Source organism: Squalius cephalus (genome assembly GCF_949319135.1).
Source record: "Squalius cephalus genome assembly, chromosome: 23".
NCBI classification, from domain to species: domain Eukaryota; kingdom Metazoa; phylum Chordata; class Actinopteri; order Cypriniformes; family Leuciscidae; genus Squalius; species Squalius cephalus.
In genome coordinates this window covers 17,729,275-17,751,033 of record NC_137144.1, presented here as the reverse complement: position 1 = coordinate 17,751,033, position 21,759 = coordinate 17,729,275, and the positions used below count along the sequence as shown (strand labels likewise).

The window sequence follows — 21,759 nt, the reverse complement described above, 5'->3', positions numbered from 1 at the left end:
CCAGAGGATCTGTGACTCATGTCCGATACACCAGACTCCACTGGGCAAGTTTATTTGGACAGACTCTGTGGCGACACCTACCATCCAGGACGTGTTGTCCTCCATGTCAACGTGCCTGTGGAAAAGCCCACAGAGCCCAGCACACAGGGAAAATGATCAAATCTCTCCAGGTTATTGGGAATCTCCACATAATCTATCTCGTATGCCACACACTCATCAGATCAGCAGATACTATCAGGTCAAAGTTGGCTGTGTTAGGATCCAGAAACACAGGACCTATCGATCAAGAGAGAGAGAGAGAGACAGTTTAAAAATAGAAATGACATGGATTGAAAAGAAAGATTGAATTTGAGGCATTTACTAGTGTTTGAATTGTTACATGGATTGACTCACTGTAACTGATAGATCGTCTGACTTTCCTCCAAACATTGAGATTTAAGTTGCCTACATACTTGGCACAGTCAATAAGATCTCCTGGAGTCATCTCTGGATCCTGGAATTCACACTGGGCTCTGGGAAAACATTCAGCGGCGAGCACTGATTTGATCAATTTCAAATTTTTATCGATAGTTAGAGGAGAAACTATGGAAGCTTGTTTCCACCACGGAAAAGTCTATATCTCACAATTCCTAGAAACAAGTAATTATATTTAACAATTCTGAGATAAATAGATATATAATATCAGAATTGTGAGTTATAAACTTAGAATTGTGAAAAATAAAATCAGAATTACGAGTTTATCTCTCGCAATTCTTATTTTTTCTCAGAATTGTGAGATATAAACTTGTAATAGAGAGAAAAAATCAATTGCAAGATTAAAAATCCCAATTACCTTTTTTATTCCATGATGGAAACTAGCTTCAATAAGAAATTCTGCTTACCTCATCATTGTGTCCTTGAAGTTCTATTGAAAATGTAGGAAACAGTCAGGAACAGATTTTAGTTTTGTTCTTCTTCTTCAGTTTAATACATTATTTTAAGGTTAGAATGTATAGAAAATAGTTTTTATTATTGTTAATAGTAACATTGTTGTTATTAATTGTCTAATGTACTTTTCAAGTTGTTTATACTGTACATCTGTACTGTAAAAATCATGTTTGTGGGAGGAGGGTGTAAAATGGCAGAAGATGATCAAATGAAGGGTTAACTTGAATTCTTCATCGATCTTCTGACTTTTATCTTTCAGACTTTCCAGTTTTAGTTCGTTAAGCATGGATGGCATTTTCTTCATCATCCAAAAGCTGGTGAAGAGGTTTAAAACAAAGCCTTAATCTGATTTTCCAAATGGGTTGCATCATCCTGAAAGGATTCACATTAAACAACAACAAAAAAAACCCTACAAAAACATGTTGCAATAATATCTAGAGCAAATATTCATAATCATCGCCTTAGTTGATTATATTAAAGGTGCACCAACCAATTTCTGTTTGATTTACTGATCGATCATTACAAAAAATTACTTGTCACCCATTATCAAAGTCACCATGTAATCAAACCTGACAATTTAAAAAAAAAAAAAAAGGGATATTGCTGTATTTATCATAAATGATTTATCCGTGCAGATCATCATTTATTTTTAATTCACTTGCCCTCGTAATCTTTAATCAAAATAACTTCCCCTCCCTCTTGCAGTGGTCCTCTTCTCTTCTATGATGATGTGTTTACTGGTGCGAGGGCGGGGCAACCTGTCACTCACATGAGATTGACCAATAGCAAACCACAACCATCTAAATCAATTCCCCATGGACAAAATCAAGTCCCACCGTACATTTTTTCTTGTTCATGGAGCCGTTTCACTCGTATATACATCACAGTAATAAAATAAAATAAAAAACACTATCGCAACTTCCGTTTCATGCCGACTTTAATTTATTACCCAAAGAGTCCAATAATAGTGGTGCTCCAAAAATAACACAATCTCATGGCAATTTGTCATTATTTTACATTTTGATGAATTCATGGCTAATTCATATGGATCTGTATGATCTCATTTGTAAGTTTTTGTATGATCTATTCTACTTCTGCCTCAGTGATGGTTATGTTTAGGGGTGGATCACATGGGACCAGGTTGCTGTAGAGCAGAATTTGACTGGTGGTTATGTGATCTAAAATCATTTAAAAATCCAAAAACATTTCCCTACACAGATTACATAATTGATACGCTGCATTGATCAATAGAAAGCTGCTTGGTTTGAAAGTGACTTTTGTGTGAGCTGTGCTTCATGCATTGCAACACTGTTGACAATAGACTATAAACCTTTTTTTTTTTTTTTTTGTAAGGCTTTTTTGTAAACTTCACACAGCTCCTCTAGATAGCGCCTGTGATCCAGGAATGGATAGGACAGGTTTCTCAGAACCAAGTTAAGGGAAGGATTATTAGCAGATATTTGTCTGCAGACACCGACTCTCCAGTAGGCTACTGCTCAATACAGTCTTTGCAGCCACTGTGGCCGCACGGAAGCACCACTGGTGGTGATCGAAAAAATCGCGACAAACGGGACACAAAAAGTCTGCGTCGCAAAACGGACGTTTCGACGCCATCTCTTACACTTAACCGCTAACCCACTCGTTCACTTCAGAGCCGTGGTTCACTACAATCAATTGCCTCACGTCACTGACGTATGAACTACAGTCCGCTTTGAAGAATGAACAGCGATATCTACGGTGGCCGAGAGGTGCAAAACAAATCACAATTACAAAAACAAAATAACAATTCAGAAAACACAACGACAATTTAGAAAACAAAATAACAATTCAGAAAACACAATAACAATTCAGAAAACACAATAACAATTCAGAAAACACAATAACAATTCAGAAAACACAACGGCATTTCAGAAAACACAACGACATTTCAGAAAACACGACGACAATTCAGAAAAAACGGAAAAGGTAGGTATATTTTGAGAATGACGTACTTATCGCTGAATGGACGAGATACCTGTCAATCAAGCCAGAACCGGAATCAAGCGATACTGTCTGGAAGTACCGGTAGAAACAAATCGTACCCATCAACGTGCCAAAGATAGTTCGGTCCCATGGAGTGATAGGTGCGCCTAACGAATCTACGACGTGTCCTTGTTCTGTCCCTGGTGGGTCGAGTTCTTGCAGCAGCCGCATATGGCATCACGTTTAACACGCAACTTCTGCAGAGAAGTAGGCTACTAACCACGTTGTCCGGTAGCCGAACAACTGTCCTGGTCGACGCAGCTTTTAATGTCGTGGTATGTCGAAAAATGAAATAAAAGAGAGCATTGCAGTGAAGGCTTCTTTGTTGGTGTATTTACTCAAAATGAAGCATAAGAGAATATGCATAACAGCTCAAAACATACAATCTCAACATGTATATCACTTTTTTACAGTAATGACCGTTGTACACATAAGTGACTTAAACATTCCATTACACTAGAAGGAAAAATATGATCAACAAGCTATTTAACACTCTCTCTGTGCAGTTCTCATGCTCTAGCTAGCCCCAAAATGACGTATGGCAGCTGGTAGTAACACTCTAATCTCATGCTTTTTACAAACTAAATATGACTGAAACAACATCATATACTCATACACTCATTATGACCAGTTATAATGAATAGCGGGCTATCGCGCTAATCGCGAAACACTCATGCTAACCATGTGCTCAGGCATACTAAACTCATGACACACTATTAATATAGTAAATATTATGTGGTATGTCGCCAGCATGTCCACAATCACGGCACATGAATGTCCTTCTTCAAACTAAAAGTTTAATGTGTTCTATTTTCGCATAGCAAAACAAAGTTAATCACAAATTTCTTAATTGACAGGTATCTCGTCCAATCAGTGATAAGTACATCATTCTCCTACCTTTTCCGTTTTTTCTGAATTGTCGTTGTGTTTTCTGAATTGTCGTTGTGTTTTCTGAATTGTCGTTGTGTTTTCTGAAATGTCGTTGTGTTTTCTGAATTGTTATTTTGTTTTCTAAATTGTCATTGTGTTTTCTGAATTGTTATTTTGTTTTCTGAATTGTTATTTTGTTTTTGTAATTGTGATTTGTTTTGCACCTCTCGGCCACCGTAGATATCCGATTGTTTTCAGTGTTTCGAATCAACCCTTTTACTAAACCAGTCTGAATTGATTGCTTCAAGAATTGGATTTAATCGGTTCAAGTGGTTCTTGAGTCAATTCACCAACTCATTTAACCACTAGGTTTAGATAACCATTTCATTCGATTCGTTATAAGTCTATTTATTCACAAACTGAACAGGGACATATGAAAACAATTATAAAGTAACACTCTTATTGATAAAAAAACAAAAAAAACATTTGCCGCATCAGTATGTCATGGACTACGTGATGATGTAATTGGGCTTGGGCGTGACGTCACGGCAAGAATACATACGTTTTCTAGTTTAATCATTTATTCCCTGGATAGTTTATTTGGTTAATTTGTGTTATTTTTTGTTTATTTACTTTGAAGCTACTATTATTTTAACAGTAGTATACTGTAATATACCGTGTATGTTTTTTTGTAAGTGTTCTTGTTCTGTAATAAAAAATGGAAAAGGAGAAAATAATTCAAAAGAACAGAAAAGATTTGGACAGCGGAGCATCAAAGGCAGATACATAGAGAGACATACAATAATTTAACTTTAATTATGTGTGAATTTTACAATAGCCATGCCATTCCAAATCACTCACTGTTGACCTACAGTACTATTATTTACAGTTATTGAATTATTTACAGAGTAGTAGTTACTCAGGCCATAAAACTTTTAGCTGCTTAGAACGTACTAAACATATTAAACATTCTGCAACAGCAATATAATACAATAAAATAAACAGATTTAGCATTTAACACAATTTGCACAAGTAAAATTAAATAAATACTAAAAATAAATAAAGCTGGTGCATAATACTCAGCTGCTAGCTCTAAAGTATTTATTCTATTTTACATGTGACTGTCCAACAAGCATCACTAACTTCCCAGCGTTTGCTGTATACTTATACATCAAGGAAAACAAGTCATCAGAGAAGGTTTTTAGAAAAAAGGCAGTTTTCATTTTCTGGATTTTCAAACCTTCTGCCTATCTGGTCTTGGTTCTGAAAAGCTGTTAACCATTTGATTTGATTTTGTTAATGGCAGCAAAATCTTTCAACATTGTAAATGCATTAAAAAAAAACCTTTTAGGCCTACATCTAGATATCATAAAAAATGCTTGTATTTCACACTTTGAAATGATCACATCAGACAGATTTTGCAGAGAAACTAACCAACCTGATAAGAATAACAATAGTTCCAAAAGATGCATTTTATTACATTCAGAGAAAATGTCTTACAGTGTAGTTGTGCATATCATATTAATCATCTTTAGTTTAGACCTCGAGTGTTTCAAACAGTCCACACTGCTAAAACCAGTACATTTATAAGAGAACTGTCAGGACACCGGGATATACTTTATATATACACACCGGGACGTCTAGTCACCTTACAGAAATGCTACAAAATGCAAAAAAAAAATTAAACATGAATGCGAACTCGTATAGCAATGAGCACTGCTGATTATACTGTTTTAAAAGGTATGTACAGTGCTTGACAGTGATCAGGGTTTATTAAGGCACTTAAGTATTGGATAGCAAACGATGGTAAACCTGAATATTTCTGTTCTATTTTATTAAATGTAACTAATGTATGTTATTTATTATGATGAAAATAATTGATTAGGCGACCGTTCTGTACAGTATTTTAGAAATTACATCCGACAAAATCTGTAAGCATCCGGATGCCCCAGGTAGATATATAAAATAATTTATATTCTGCTTATTATTATATTCATTAATATATTCTGAAAGAGAAAACTTCCTGATGAGAAGACAGTTTTGTGTATTCCAGATGTTCACTTGCGTGACCGTACCTGACCTCACGACCCGTTCCAGAGGTGAAACACTGAGCACAACGGTGTCCTGGCTTATTTATTTGCCGCTGGATTACCTCTGTGCAATTTTGTTTCCTCCTCTGCTGGGCCATCTTCAGCAAATTCATTCCCTTCTCCAGTGCCGGTGGGGGTCGCGGGGATTTGAATTGAGCTGTCTGACATCTGAGACAGTGTGTCTGCGTCTTGCTCCGACTGCGGTTCATGGACTGGTGAGTTGGGCGTCGCAGTAGAAGAGATGGAGCGCTACATGGGAAAAGTGTGAAATGTTTGATAAATACATATTTGATATATATATATATATAGCTTTTTAAAGATCGATCAGCAGAGGCCAATCAGGTAAAAAACTGCTCAAAATAAATAAATATACATATAATTATATTATTATAGACTTACATTAAAGTAATTCAATACCTGCAAGGAGACACTTGATCTGTTGGTCCTGTCCTTCAGTTTGGACCATGTTCCTTTCATTCCTGATTTCACGGTCATCTCCAGCGCTGCTTTTAACAGTTTGGGCGTCTCTGCACGAGGAGGAATAATCGGGATGGGCTCCTTCTCTTCCTCTTTCTTCTCAGCGGGCTTTTTATCCTTCATCAACATTTTCCTAAAGGGAAGATAGCAGGTTACACCTTATTTAAACAAAAGCTTAGTGACCTAGTGAAATATCGTTGAATCATCATAGTGGAAAATGAAAGCAAAAAGGGGAAATATTTATCATTGATGATTTTCCTTTCAGCAGTTACACTCACTTTGCTTTCTTACGGAGCAGTTTCTGGGATTCCGGATAGTGCACAATGATATCATTCAGGTCCTTTTTGGTCAGGATGAGTAGGTTAGCAAAACCACGCGCTACAACGTTAGCTGTCCGTCGGTTTACTCCGCCTACAGCAAGCAAGCTTTATTTGGGGAAACGGACAGAAGCTAAGATCAAATTTGACAATAAGGGATTTAAGACTATGTACAGTATACCTACTAAATTAGATATAGCCGCCCTCACCTGACCTCTCCAAACACTGCTCCTGCTTTTAGGGTCACAAACACAGTCTTTCCATCGGGACCACCAACTACCTGGACTTCCCCTGCCTTTATGATGTACATCTCACGGCCCACTTCATCCTGTAACGTGAGAGGTTGACATTATAAACACATTTCAGATTTACATTCCTTTGGTACAATGACTTGTCTTCACAAACACAAGTACGTTTAAAAGTCTGTTATGTAGGCTAAACATCTTCTTTGTGTTTCTTACCTTCTTGCAGACATAGTCTCCTGGAAGATACACCACTGATCTGAGCCTCTTCAACATGTCAAAGATCATCTGTCTATCGCAGCCCTGAGAAAGACACAATGAAAAAAGTCAAGGCAGGTTAAAGATCTGTTCTGGGTTCAATCCAGTTTTAAAAATATATATAAAAAAAATCAAAATCTGCAGACTTGCTCTGACTTTTGGTAACTAGCATTGTCTTCTGGAGATTGCAAATCAGGGCAAAATGTGTATTCCAGCCATAGCACTTGCCTGAAAGAGTGGCACTTTGCTGATAATGGAGTAGCTGACATCCACCGCTATATCCAGCCTCATCTTATCAGGAAGTTGATCTAGTAGCTCTTGTTCATCTGTGTGAAACCACAAAAGTTTAATTTTTATCATATGATAATGGATGGCCAGAGGGATTATGGATGAATGTCTGTAATGTGTTTTGACATTGATGTCTTACCCAGCATGCCTTGGGACTGCCACGTGTAGCTGTACCAGGTTTTCACTCTGTTCTGCACGTCTTTAGGTATGCGGTAGGAGGCCATGTATTTAACGGTGTTATCCACACAGGCACGATAGTTTGTCTGAGCCGCCGTGGCTGCACCCACAACATCTCTCATCTGACACAAGACAAGCCTCAATCAATGATATTAAACACTAAAGAAAACCAGTCTTTTGATCCCTTTCACACCATGATAATGGCCTTACCTGACCAATCATGATGGAGAACACAAACACTCCAATAAAGTAATTGATGAGCTGAAACACAATCTCAAAAAGTGTTGTGGGTCCTGGCAGGCCGCCAATAGTCAGCAGAGTCTTCACAGCAAAGTAGTAGCAGCGAATGTAACTGAAAAGGTCACGAAGCAAACATAAATGGTAATTATTTAACTTTGAAAATATTATGAAAAAATTAAAAGGTGTCATTTCATAGAAAAAATAATAACATTGATTTTCCTTTCAGAAATGTTGTGATTATGATTTCACATTCATAAACGTGAATATATATGAACATATTCCCGCCCACATTCACATATTAACGCCTATCCAGCAGGTTGGCCTACTATGATAAACAACAATATTGTTGCAACATATATGCATCAATCCTAGTCAGTCATAACAGAGGTCATTTACATATTCATTTCCTTAAAGGTACATCAGATTAATACGGTTCATCATAGAGAATGTGGAAAATGACCATGTAAAACTGTTTTTGGTGCAGAAACCTGGACTAATATTGTAAGTGGAATGGAAGAATATATTAACACACGCACACATTTTAATTAATGTAAAAAAATAGAAACCTTTTTGAAGCTAAGAAAGTGGGACTTTGACTATAATGTGAAAGATCAATAGTAAGTTGATGTAAATTAAAGCTAATAACAAAATTGATTCACATACCTATTACCCGTCCCATCATAGGCCCAATCTGAGAAACCCAGACCTTCATATGAAGAGCCCCAGTAGTACAAACAGGCATTGCAGTGGACCGCATAAAGCAGGTAGGTAGTGGTTCGAATGACTCTGATAAACGAAATAAGAGATATAAACCAAGATAAGCACTCCAAATAAAATGTCAAACAAATGCCCAATACAAAGGTTTATAGAAACTAACAGCTAACCTGTAAACATAAGCGTTGGTCAGGATAGCTTCCAGACGCTTGTTGAACTCAAAGAAAGACATAAACTGCACAAAGGAAAGACACATTAAAGAATTAACAAAGTTCATCATGGACTGATCTTCCTAAAGCCCAGTTAAACGGTGAGAGTAGCAGCTTGCCTTCAGGATCCTGGGTAAGCGGAGAAGTGGATTAATCCCTGTTTTGAAGTAGAGAAGCTCTAGAGGAAGTAGACTGACAACATCCAGCTGCAACACAGGAAATGAGACCCTTAGGAGCCGTTCACACAGAACGCATTGTTTTTCAATGTAAATGCGCTAGGCTAGACAGACGTCTTTTGCTGTTAAAAGTTTTAAAAACTTTTAACAGGAAAAGCACATTCAGTGTGAACCACCCCTTAGAATACAGAATGTGTCCAGTACCTCAGAGCATAAACATGAAACAATAAATGGCATAAATGTCTCATTACCTTGAATCGTACAGCTTTGATGTAATTATCTCTCATTTCTTTCTTCCCGCTCTAAAAACAAATAGTTTGCAAAACACCGGGTGAAAAAAAGCATTTATTTTACTTTACATATTCTAATATTTTGCCTGACTATATTTACCACAATGTCCCCATGCTGCACAAACTGAAGTCGGGGTTGAAAGGCCAGGACGTCCAGAATATAGACGGCATCACATAAGTAGTCAATCAACAGCCACACATGGATGTTATCCGGTGTTTGATAAGGAAACGCCCAACGCACAGGAATCATCCACGCGCTCCAGTTAAACGCCAAAGACACGCAAAACAGCCAAAGTACGTACATCAGATCTACAGAGAACACATAGCAATGTGAGATTTCATCGTTTGTTTTACTCAAATGGTTTGTGGAAAATATTGTGATGCACTAAAATTTTCTTTAAAACTTGTTGAAATGTTGAATACTGAATGTATTAACTTAAAGTAAACTAAATAGTATGACTCATTAAGTTCAATTCAATTAATTAAACCATCAATGTGCACCAAAATGTAAATTATGCACAAAATTATAATTTATAAACCTGATGCCTAGTTGCCAAATGCTATTAAAGTTTTAAAAAGAGGGAGGAATGTGAAGCTTACAGAACAAAGAATGAAGGAAAATCAGTAACTGATCGGATTTATGTGCAAGTATGGAATGTCAAGATAGTTCAAATGTAGACAGCTGTAGGCAAGTCTAAATGAGTCCACAGGATTACAATGAAGAGAGGAGAGAAGGAGTGCTCACTAGTGAAGGGGTCGATGCTGGTTGGAAAACGGTACTGCAGAAGCCGAGCAATCCTGGACTGAGGTTTCATTTTACAGCACAGGAGCTTGGTTTTCTCCTCTTCTTTCTCGGCGGGCACCTCGGGCACCTCCTGCTCTGTCTTCTGCTCTGCTGGAGGTTCAGGAGGAGGAGCTGGAGCTTGCTTGGCAGGAGCTGTTCATAAAAGACCATATTATTTGCTACGTTGACTTAGATATTTGGACACTGAAGTCACTTAAAAAGTATGAATTTCATTTCATTTATTACGTTAAAAATCTAATTAAGTGGCATCTGCAAACAAATGATGCTACAGCATCCAATTACTTTTAACCCCCGCATTAACTAGGAACTTAGCTTATTAACTAACCTTTGACGACCAGTGTTCAAATTCTGAACTTTTTGTCTTGATAAAGATCAGTATATATTAGGGCTGCACGATAATGGTTAAACTAATAATCACGATTGTTAGTTCTCATTTGAGAAATTTCCGTCATCAGAATTATTGCACTTTCACATAAGCACAAATCAACAGAAAATCAACTCTGCATTTGTTATTTTTCTCACTTACATTAACACACTCTCTACATCAATAACTTTTAAAACCTTAAAAATGTCAATTGAAACTTTTTTGTGAGGATAAATAACCATCGTAATCACAATTAAAATACGATTGACTGTGCAGCCCTAGTATATCTATTGTCTTGTCAACACATTCCTCTGAGAAACAATTTGCTTGAAAAGTGTGCTTCTGCTACTGTTCTTTAAAATAAATGCCATTGGCGTGTTATTTTTTTGGACTTAACTCACAGCCAGGTGGTGTCTCATCGTCTGAATTGTCTGGATCAATCAGTTTCTCTTTGACCCGCTCTGTTCTCTCTTTGAACAGCTTGACCAGCTCCTGTAATCTATCGTTTACTACGGTACTAGTCTGGCTGGCAGAAGAGGATGGCCGTTGATTAAGCCTTAAGACAGAACATAATTAGTCAATTTAACATTTAAATAATTAGATAATTACTGCAACAACAAACAACAAAAAACCCACCAAAGCAATCACATATTTGTATATATTGTTGCTAGGTTTCCCAAAGCACATTATAGAACATGCATAATTTGCAACCAACCTATATCCATGATGTGTTTTTTTATTATATCAATATTTAATTTTTGTTCATTCATTTTAATTTCGTTTATTTGTTACCCGTCATCTGCACTTGAGATGCTACTCTGGCTTGGCCAGGCCCGGACTGAGGTTTCTAACTCCTCCTCTTCCTCATCATCTTGTGAGTAAAGTCTCTTGCTGTAAGAGAAAGTTAAGAGCAAGTTATGATGGACCTCTACAGGACTGGAATTATAAAATAAAGGGCAACAACAAGTTACAATAAATGCTTTAAACAAATGACATTTGCATATGATAAGTAAGGAAATGATGAGTAGTCTTCACAAACTCAAATACGCACACAAATGTACAGAATGAAGTGGGGAATATGGAGCAGATTGAGATGAGTCCTGAAATAGACTTATTTAAAGATTCTTACATCTTGGTCCAAATTGTCTGTGGTTTTCTGTCTCTGCATACACCGTTTGCATCCAGAGAAATAAGTGTGTGTATGTATGTAAGTAAGTGTGTGTGCAAACAACAAAACAGAAAAGAAACAAAACATGAAATGTATATTTGGATATCAATAGGGCTTTTCACAGTTGAACTTGTGAACTCAATGATATTGTCAACAACCATGTTTCACATTTTATGCCGAGGGTTTATAGATTTTCACATTGTACATTTTAAACCCTGAATTAACATTCTAATTTGCATATTTATGAGATCAATCGCATTAGCTGCTTTTCCACCAACAGGCTGAATGGTGCTAAGAATGGTAAGGAACGGTTCCAGTTATATTTCCACTTGAGCTTGGTTCGGCACAGTTATACATAGGTTACAAGAACACTAGGGTATGCATACAATGCATGTGACAAATTTCATCAGCATAGTGATGATCGAAGCCAGATTTTTCTAACTACGCAGTGTCTGTATGCTCAGCTGCACATGCACCTTCAATTTTTTTTACTTTGTTTGTCCACAAGATCATAACACTACCCAGGGACATTGTTTCACAGTCGAAAAAGAAACTGATGAGACGGAACAAAAAAAACCTGGAGACATAACAACAATAGATGCACACATTGGCAAGCGCTTGTGTCTTGAGTCCAAAGACATTTTTATCTGCCAAAACTTCTGGAGAGATATAGCGCAGACACGAGACAATGATGAAACTTTCTACCGTCCATCAAATGAAGTATACTTTGAAAGGATATATGTTCCGCTGTATTCATACACTAGCGTTCAAGTCAAAACTGAAGTATACTTTGGGCTTTATGCTAGCTCAGGTCAAGTGCAGTGCAAAAAAACATTTACTCTTTAGGTGCAGTCACATTTACCATTGTTCAGCGGATTTTCAAAGGCAAATCCAGTCCATGCTATAAGAATCCACACGATCGTGAATTTTGCGTGAAGGCAAAAGATTTCAAGTTCAAGTTGGTCACATGAATTCGCTGACTTGACTTCAAAGTGACTTCTGTGTGAGCTTTGCTTCATACATTGCCACATAGGCAATAGCCAACTGACAAAATTTAGCATAAATCCGCACCTTTTCTACATTCAATGCGATTAATGAAAACAAGGCAGATTTACCTGGTTCGATTGGCTTTACGGACACCAGGCACAGTAAGGGTTTTGAGGTTGGGATCCTGTGGGTTTATTATAGGGGGTATAGGGCGAGATCTCCCTCGGTCGGAATCAACATCTTCCACATTCACGGCTGGGTGCACACTCAGTCTGGAGCTCGCTGAAGACATAAAAGATTATACATAAAAGAAACCTTGACACTGACACTTTCAGTAGCGTCCTCTTCAAGACTTACCAAGAGGTAACCGGGCCTTAGAGTTTGAGGTCAATGATTGGTACATGAAGAGGTCACTTTGGTCACTACAGGCACCCAAAATCTAATGTTCTCTAAGTCACACTTGGCAGCAAGGCATAGTACAGCAAAGCATAGCACAGACTAATCTAACAGAAAAAGGCGACAATGTGGATCACCTGAGGGTCTAGCAGAGGTGGGGTCATCCTCAATGTGGAAGGCAGGGTTGGAGACGCCTGACAACTGCCTGGAAGGGGTGATGGGTGGAAGACGGGGGTAAGAGGGCACATTGGGCAGGTCTAGGATGGAGCATGGGGAAGAGGGCGAAGGGGTACGGGGGGAATGAAGCGGGGACTGGCGGACAAGGCGGTCCAACTCCAGATCCCTACTCTTCAGCGGTTGCTCCTTGGGCATCCTGTTCCGGCTTAAGTTTGTTGAGACGGCTCTGAATGTTAGTGTAGCACTGCTGGGCACACTGTGGAATGTTGCTTATCTTTTGTGGAATGCTGGATATTTTTTGTGGAATGCTGGAGAGTTGTTGTGGAATGCTGGAGAGTTGTTGTGGAATGTTGGAGATCTGTTGCGGAAGGATGGAAAACCGTGGAATGCTGGGGAACCTTTGTGGAAAGTTGGACAACTTTTGCGGGAGGTTTGATATTTGTTGCGGAATGTTGGACAGCTGTTGTGGGAGGCTGGATAACTGCACGGGGAAGCTGGGAAACTGAGGAGCACTAAAAAGCGTCTGGTTGGGGAATTGTGGGGTGATTTTGGAGAATCGCTGGGAAATTTGTTGGGGTAGCTGAGAGATTTGTTGCGAAAGCTGTGCCAGTTGAGGAGGGAGCGACGGCAGCTGTTGGGTGATCTGAGACAGAGCAGGGGGTAGATCGGGCATGGAAGGCACTTTGGGCGGGGTGACGTCAATGTCTATCAGGAACTGGTTGAAGTTGTCGAGGGCTTGTGATGCATATGGTACACGCATGAAACAGCTCTTCAGCGCATCACATCTGGAAGGGACTGTGGGGAGAGCAGCACATATTCAATTATATTGTATGTTGCATGATTTGTTTACAAATGCAGAATATTCTGAGAATAACGTCAGGAAATGCCAATTACACTGGCCCCAAAAAGTATTGCATTAGATAAATGATCAAACCAAATGGCGTTTATTTTATTTTTTAAATAAAATATCACAAGCACATTATTATTTAAAAAATAGCACAAGCACACTTTTTAATCATAATAAATTCACAAAAATAAATCTGTTAATTAAATTATATACTAAAACTCAAGAGTAAGGATTTTTTCCACTGGCCCAAAAAACTGAGAATTATGAAACTGTAACTTTTTTTATTTACATTTATAAATAAAAATTAAACAATTATTATTTTAATTTAGCATGAATTATTTAATATGTATTATTTAATTCTTTAAAAAATTATTATACACAATTTTGTTTAACAAGTTTTAAGCTTACTTTACAAGGAAAATTTGCGTTAAATTAGCTGAAACTTATACTGTTATTATAATTAGGCCTATAAAGGAAACTCAGAGACGGCAATTAATTAATAATCACTTTTGCTGGAAAACATACTAGTTTACATTACACTTTCTGGTTGTCAAACGTAAGTGATCATTAATGTAAACTACAATGCAATGATATTAATCCATTTGGCTTAAAGGGTTAGTTCATCCAAAAAAGAAAATTCTGTCATTAATTACTCACCCTCAAGTCGTTCCAAACCTACAGTTTATTTGTTGATCTTGAAGATCTTTTTAATGTAATCGAGAGCTTTCTGTCCCTCCATTGACAGCCTTCGCAACTACCACTTTCAATTTGTAAGTGTCAAATAATTTTCTCACGGTAAATTATGTTGTTTGCACTTCATAAAATTGAGGTTAAACCACTGGAGTCACATGGATTACTTTTATGATGTCTTTACTATCTTTCTGGTGCTTGAAAGTGGTAGCTACGTAGGCTATCAATGTAGGAAAAGAAAGCTCTCAGATTTCATCAAAAAGATCTTCATTTGTGTTCAGAAGATGAACGAATGTCTTGCGGGTTTGAAACGACATGAGGTTGAGTAATTAATGACAGAATTTTCATTTTTGGGTGAATCACTTTAAGTGTCAAAATACTTTTTTTAGAGCCACTGTATGTGAATTACTACATCTGAGTAATAAAAATGTAAAGGAAATATATGTCATTTGGGATGCCATTCTGTGGCTTTTTACCATGTTAGCATCAAGGTGTTTGCGTGATCTGTTTCCGAATGACTGAGATAAACACTCACCACTACTTTCCTCTTCAGTAAATGTACTCTCCACCTACATAAAGCAAAATTACAGAATTATGAGACATTTATTTCAAACACTGTAACACAGAGAAGAAAAAAGCAGCACTAGTACAAAGAAAATATGATCACTGCACTACGGTGCTTATGAGCACAGCGTACTTTATTCAGTGTAACTTCAGAGAGAGTTTTATGTAGGCTACTTGGTGTAAACATTGTTTTAATAATACCTGTGGATAATAATGGTAAAACAATCTATTTAAAATGACATCTGTTATATAAAGCCGGATGACCAACGTGATGATACTTAAAGTTTAAAGTTAGATGGACAGTAAAAATATATTACCGGTGAATCAGTTTCTGAAACGGAGGAGCTGGTAATGGACTGAGGTTGCTGAGTGATCGGGTCAGGTTCTTCTTCGGCTTCACTGGAGTCTCTGGGCTCCTCCTCCTCCTCCTCATGAAGCTCTTCAGGTTCAGGTTCAGGCTCTGGTTCCTCCTGAAGAGGTGAAGAGGACTTAAACTCCTCCACAGGGGTTTCAACTGTAAACGCAGTGTCTACAGCTTCTGCCTCCTGTCCTTCTGGAACAAACTCCTTAACTGAAGGTACTTGACACCTGTGGATACAAACAGCATGACGCAATTATTAACGTTACATAAACAACAGGCTAATCACATATGTAAGCAACTAACGTTAACACATCTGTGTCAGCTATAAACAAATTCGCATAAGCACCATTTGCGCATGATGGAACAACACGAGGCGAGGTCTGTTTTGTTTTCCAAAAACCTCCTTTAAATAGTATGGTCATTTATTTGAAACATTCACAAAATATTATAAACGAAAGCTATAAGCTAGCTTCAAGCGTCATCGTCGTTTTATAATAATTAACTTACTTTGAAATCAGACCCGGTCTCTGAGCGCTTCAGGTGATGCAGTGTTCATATCCATCCCTTTTTGTGTCGTTTGTTTATAAATGAACGTGATACGAAATCTATATGTTGACACGATTAATTAGAACGAGATAAACGTTCATTCTGGAAGTAAAGAACCTGCGCCATCCATCACTGCGACGAGGCAGAAAACAAGCATCAGAGGCGGGATTAGTAACTATAACAACCGAAGAGAGGCCACCGCGCGCCTCTAATATGGGATGCAATGCGGTTGCTAGGAAATGCGTGTATTGTAATTATGTGTATTGTAATTATGTGTGTGGCCATATTAATATAAAACACAAATCTAAAAATACGCATAAGCTACTTTCAGCTCAAGTTTGTATTGCAAACACTAATGTGAAAGGGTCAAACAACAATGAAAGCATTATGACAACAGTTGATAGAAACTATGATAACAAATGATTCTTCCCAGCTGAAAGAGAAATCCCAGCTTGTTCACCATGATGTTTATTATACTATTTTCAGAAGTCTTACTCTTCAATTTGACTCCGTAGGACTTCTACATCACTCTCCTCTTCCTGCAGCACTTGTAGTCTGTGACACAGAAACATTCAAGGTATTAGACGAGGCCTATATGAAGGATATTACAAAATATTTCAAGCCTATGTTGACAAAATGTAGAATTTTACGAATCGGTAATTTAAAGACCATGCTAATGGACTGCTAATCTTAATATTGGGACGTGTCCCTGACATACAATAGCCCTAAAAAGTCACACTTAAAAGTGCATGAATTTCATTGCAGACGCCACTTGGCTTGATATTTTATCTGTGTGTCAGTGTACACATACATACATATATATATATATATACAAACTTTTGTGTTAGATGTGATCAATTGCTATTGATCTATTTGACAGCACAAATTTGTAAATGTATATTTTTATATTCTGAAACCTAACAAGTTTTTTTTGAGAAATGTTTTACTTGAAAAGTGCATCTGCGCTATATTTCCTTCAGATAAATGCCACTTTTCAAATTATAATAAAAAGTTAAATTAATAAATTCATTTGATTCAACAAATGAATTATAGTATTTTAAATATTACAATTAAAATATTATAATACAATTATTATAATAAATAATTATATATAATAAATTAATTATTATAATAAAATATTTAAATATTTTAAACTTTATATGCATATACAGCATACTGTATATGTTTGTCATACACAAAAAGAGTATAGGTCTGATCAATTTCTAGTTATTGTGGATGAGTTTGCATGAATTACTCTTGATCATCATCTTCTGGCTCTTCCGCAATGGTCTGAATGCCGTGCTGGGCCTGTGTGAACTCCCTGACAGCCATCTCTGCTGTGTGCCGTGCCACTTCTTCTGCCATGCGGGCCATTGTTAGACGCTCCTGAATCAACCTGCACCAGAGAACAGCAGCACGAGTAAGCCTGTTTCTAAAGTTACTTCAATTATTCGATCATCATGCTGCCACTGTGCTTTTAGTCATTACCGTTCCTCCATGACCAACATGGCGTTGTCCTCCGCCTCTCTCCTGATGCTCTCGATCATGGGCGTCCATCGTGCAGTTTGGGTCTCTGCGTCCTCCAGCTCTATGTTTGCTTGTGAGAGTGGAAGAGATTGTTCCGGTGACCAAGGCGTCTGTGGATGGGACTGATGTTGTGAATATGGAGGTGAGTTCGCTGCTGGACATGTTTCCTTTGCTTGAGCCTCATCTTCAGAGTCAACCTCCTCAAGAATGAGATCTGCAGGAACTGATCGAGCACTGCCTGCTGAGGACACAACCATGCTTGAGGACTGGTTTTCATTACTGTGCTGGGTTTTGTTCCTTTAAATTTAGTGATAAGGCATTTTTGAACTAAACAGTCATTCAAGTCAGTAATTTAAGCCTGGTTTGTTTTTCCTTTACTTTTAACATTTCAAACATCAGGATACATTGGCATTTGAGTGCTTAGAAAATAGGAAACATCTGTAAGATTAAATAAGGCCCCCTATAAAAGGAGTTAAAATGTTCCCCTCAGATTTTTATTTATTTATTTTATTACTTATGGTTAATTACTTTGGTTGAGAGCAAAGTTATTTTGCATGCGTTTTCCATGGAATTTTATTTAATTTTAGCCAATAGAGACTGAACCCTTTACACATGTGTGCAATCATGCATTTTCCTTTATTAATGCAATGTATTAATACAATATTAATAATTATTGACATGAAGTATATCAAATATGAATATACATTAAATACATAAAGATTAAATTACAATGAATAAAAACAAAGTGTGCAATACTGTTCAAAAGTTTGGGGTCAGTAAGATTTTAAAAAAAATGATGCATTAAAGTGATCAAAAGTGAAAATATTTATGTTACAAAAGATTTCTCATTCAAATACATGCTGTTCCTTTGTATTCATAACTTTATACTCAATGAATTCTGAAAAACTATATCATGCAGAATGTTTTCAACATTGACAATAAAAAGAAATATATTAGAATGATTTCTGAAGGATCATGTGACACTAAAGACTGAATGGCTGTTGAAAATGATTTTTTTCCATCAAAGAAATCAATTAAAAATTTAAATATATTAAAATAGAAAACATTTATTTTTTAAATTGTAACAGTATTTCACAATATTACTGTTTTTACAGTATTTTTTATCAAATAAATGAAACCTTGGTGAGCAGAAGAGACTTACCAACCCTAAACTTTAGTTTATGACTTAAAATCAGCCACAAATAGCTACATATACAAGTCAAGGCAATTAAATATTTTTTTTAAATAGTGGTTTCTCACGACTCTCAAGATTTAAGTAATTAAAAAAAAAACATATACTAGTCAACTAATGAAACATGCAGTAAAATGAATAATAATTACATCTCATGAGGATTACAATTGTTGTACAGTCAATCTAAACGTCAATTCAAAAAGATCACTGCAGCAACAACACACACCCATCTGAGAGATGCCAGCCATTCATACAATATTTAGAGTCTAAAAACATCAGTCTTGGCTAGTTTTACAGTACAGAGAATGTCAAGCATTACATTCAGTAGATTTTCATAGCTGCCTGGTCATTCAAAAGAGCTACAAAGCCACTATTTAAACGCATCTGTCTCCACTGTCCATTTGTCTGTGACTTTGTGTAATGCTGTTGCGTGCTCTGTCTCCTTTTGTTTAAGGGGTTCTCAGTGTCCTCCCCCCTGTAACAGAAGGAGAAGATGGACTGAGTTATGAGTTGGTCCTACACTTCAACAGAATCGCTCACCCTGAAGTCTTTCTACTTGTATTCTGATGTCTCACAGAGTGGGTCATGTTGTTACGCATGCAATGATCTTTATGTGTTTTCATATTCTACTGAAACCACACTAGAGGTTCCAGGAAACAAACTGAGTTTGTTATGAAAAACAGCGTAAACAGTGTTGAAGGAGGAACGTCTTACTCACCATTTTGCACAATCATCCCATCCTCCTGGTGGAAAGACAGAGAGTCAGTGTGGAGAAAGAACTATTAAAACCAAGGTAATAACGTCAAAGCATTGACCCTTACTTACCAAACATTCTTTGTTTTTAAGCACCGGCTGTGGCATTGAAAGTCCAAGGCCCTGAACAATCCAGCCCACCATACTGAAAACAAGGGGACATCAAGTGGACATCTATGCCTGTAATCACTTGCAAAAGACCGAATCAAATATGACATGACTCACCTGGGAGTTTTTAGATCAATCTCCGTCATGCTGGTTATTGACTCTGGAGGAGGTGAATATACTGTTGATTTGAGAAATAGTGTTTTGCTTTTTTACCAAAGATGAAGCTAAATAGTTACGGCCTTTAAAAATCTAGCTTTTTCCAGATCATACAGTTTGAACAATACCTTTGTTTGAGCATTGTGATGACCTCGGTGTTGAAGAATTGGAATTTGGGGGTCTGGTCACATGGTGCGGTATAGCATTCTGGAAGCTGCTCTTTATCCAGGTCATTACTCTGTTCACACATTGAAATAAGTAATAATGTTTCTTAAAATAACTTTTGTAAGGGGCTTAAGTCACTGTGAAATCACAGTCCCCTCCCTCTTGCAACAACATCTTTTCTCTTCTCTGATGATGTGTTTACTGGCACGAGGGCAGAGCACAACCTGTCACACATGAGATCGACCAATAGCAAACCTCAACCATCCAAACAATCAATTGACGATGGCCAAAATCAAGTCCCGTCCTACATTTTTTCTTAATCGACAAGCTGTTTCACACGCATATACGTCACAATAAGGAAGAAAAGAGCATCGGAATAGCATTTGAATGTAATGATGCTTGCCTTAGCAAAAAACAAAAAAAACCTTAAGGCACCTAATACACCAATGACACCATTTTCCCCTGTGTGCTTTACAGAATGACACTCACTTGGGAGGGAACTGAGCAGGGATTTCCACCTCGGACACCTCGTCTTCTGACACCAGCTCTACTACTGGTATATGTGGCAAAGGCTCTTGATCTGGTGGAAGAGATACACAAGCATGAACTCACTGACACTAATTCAACCATAGAGCTTATTCATTTAACTCATGCTTTCGCTTTTTCCCATAATGCAAACTGTCTGATACACACCTGGGAGGTCCTTGGCTTCATAAACCTAAAGTAAATAGAAAAAAAAATTAAAACAGAAAATAAGACAAAAGGAAACAGCAGAACATTATTCATTTTGATTTTGTTTTTTTCTTCAAATGTATCATATAAAGTTACTATTCATAACTCTAATTAATAACTATATATATCTAATAAAATATATAGCTTCAGACAAGTGAATAATCAAAGTTCCATTTGAGCTTTAACAAAGCTTTAACAAAACAAATTTTTAAAGACATTTTAATGTAATATAAGTTGAAATGACTTAAACATTCAAGTTGATTGTACTTAAAAATGTTTTTTACGGTGTACATCATCGATCTGAAGAAAATGGAAAAAGAAAATGAAACGTCTTGCACCTCTGTGACTTCTTCAGATTCTGGAGTCTCTCCCTGTATGTATTTCTCATCAGGCTGTGGGACCACCTTTCCAAGTCCCTGGATCCAGGCAATACCTCTAGCCCTGGCAGACAGAGAGCACACACTGTATGGACACTTCATGCACAAGGATTCTTCACTGATGCTGGACTGATGTTGCTGATAAGAATATTGTTCATTGCCTTACCTGTCAGCAGAACCTTCCTCCTGCAGTGATTGAAAGATGGTTCAAAGAACAGTTCATTTCCAAAGAAAAGATTTGATTTGAATGCACACTAATGCGCAATACCAAATAGTGTTAAATATCAATTATTTGAAATGAAATCAATACTTTAGCATCAGCGTTGGCTCTCGTAAGATGAGGACTCCCTGCAGGTTGTGGCAGCGCACTCACAAAACCATTGGAAAGCCAGTTCAACATGCCATTCTGAACACTGAAACAGAAGCAGGTTTCAGGTTCATACATTCACAGAGGGTCTTATTTTATGGATAAGGTCAATCAAGACTCACCTGCCCTGTGAAGTTTGGGATGATTGGTCTTCCTCCCTGCCTGTTTTGTGTGAATTGA

At 37.3% G+C, this 21,759-nt stretch overlaps 2 protein-coding genes across 2 annotated transcripts; both read right to left on the bottom strand.

The window, feature by feature from the left end:
* Positions 1–4,612: 4,612 nt before the first annotated feature.
* On the bottom strand, positions 4,613–21,759 carry LOC307151654 (uncharacterized protein). Its single transcript, XM_079859769.1, is given in 29 exon segments — positions 4,613–6,158; positions 6,327–6,519; positions 6,665–6,811; positions 6,913–7,031; positions 7,165–7,248; positions 7,432–7,529; positions 7,631–7,790; positions 7,879–8,020; positions 8,572–8,694; positions 8,793–8,857; positions 8,951–9,037; positions 9,259–9,309; positions 9,398–9,606; positions 10,043–10,234; positions 10,868–11,022; positions 11,259–11,357; positions 11,596–11,628; positions 12,750–12,903; positions 13,155–13,361; positions 13,363–13,989; positions 15,267–15,300; positions 15,613–15,883; positions 16,698–16,757; positions 17,458–17,598; positions 17,691–17,967; positions 19,640–19,664; positions 19,747–19,819; positions 21,379–21,398; positions 21,523–21,759. Coding segments are annotated over 29 exon segments (4,146 nt in total). The 5' UTR covers positions 21,613–21,759; the 3' UTR covers positions 4,613–5,948.
* On the bottom strand, positions 19,759–21,380 carry LOC307151004 (uncharacterized protein). The gene is made up of 5 exons (XM_079858730.1): positions 21,174–21,380; positions 20,797–20,821; positions 20,593–20,683; positions 20,067–20,176; positions 19,759–19,960 (listed from the first exon to the last, which is right to left on the bottom strand). The coding sequence occupies exons 1-5, from the start codon at positions 21,312–21,314 to the stop codon at positions 19,896–19,898; spliced, it is 432 nt and encodes a 143-aa protein (XP_079714856.1). The 5' UTR covers positions 21,315–21,380; the 3' UTR covers positions 19,759–19,895.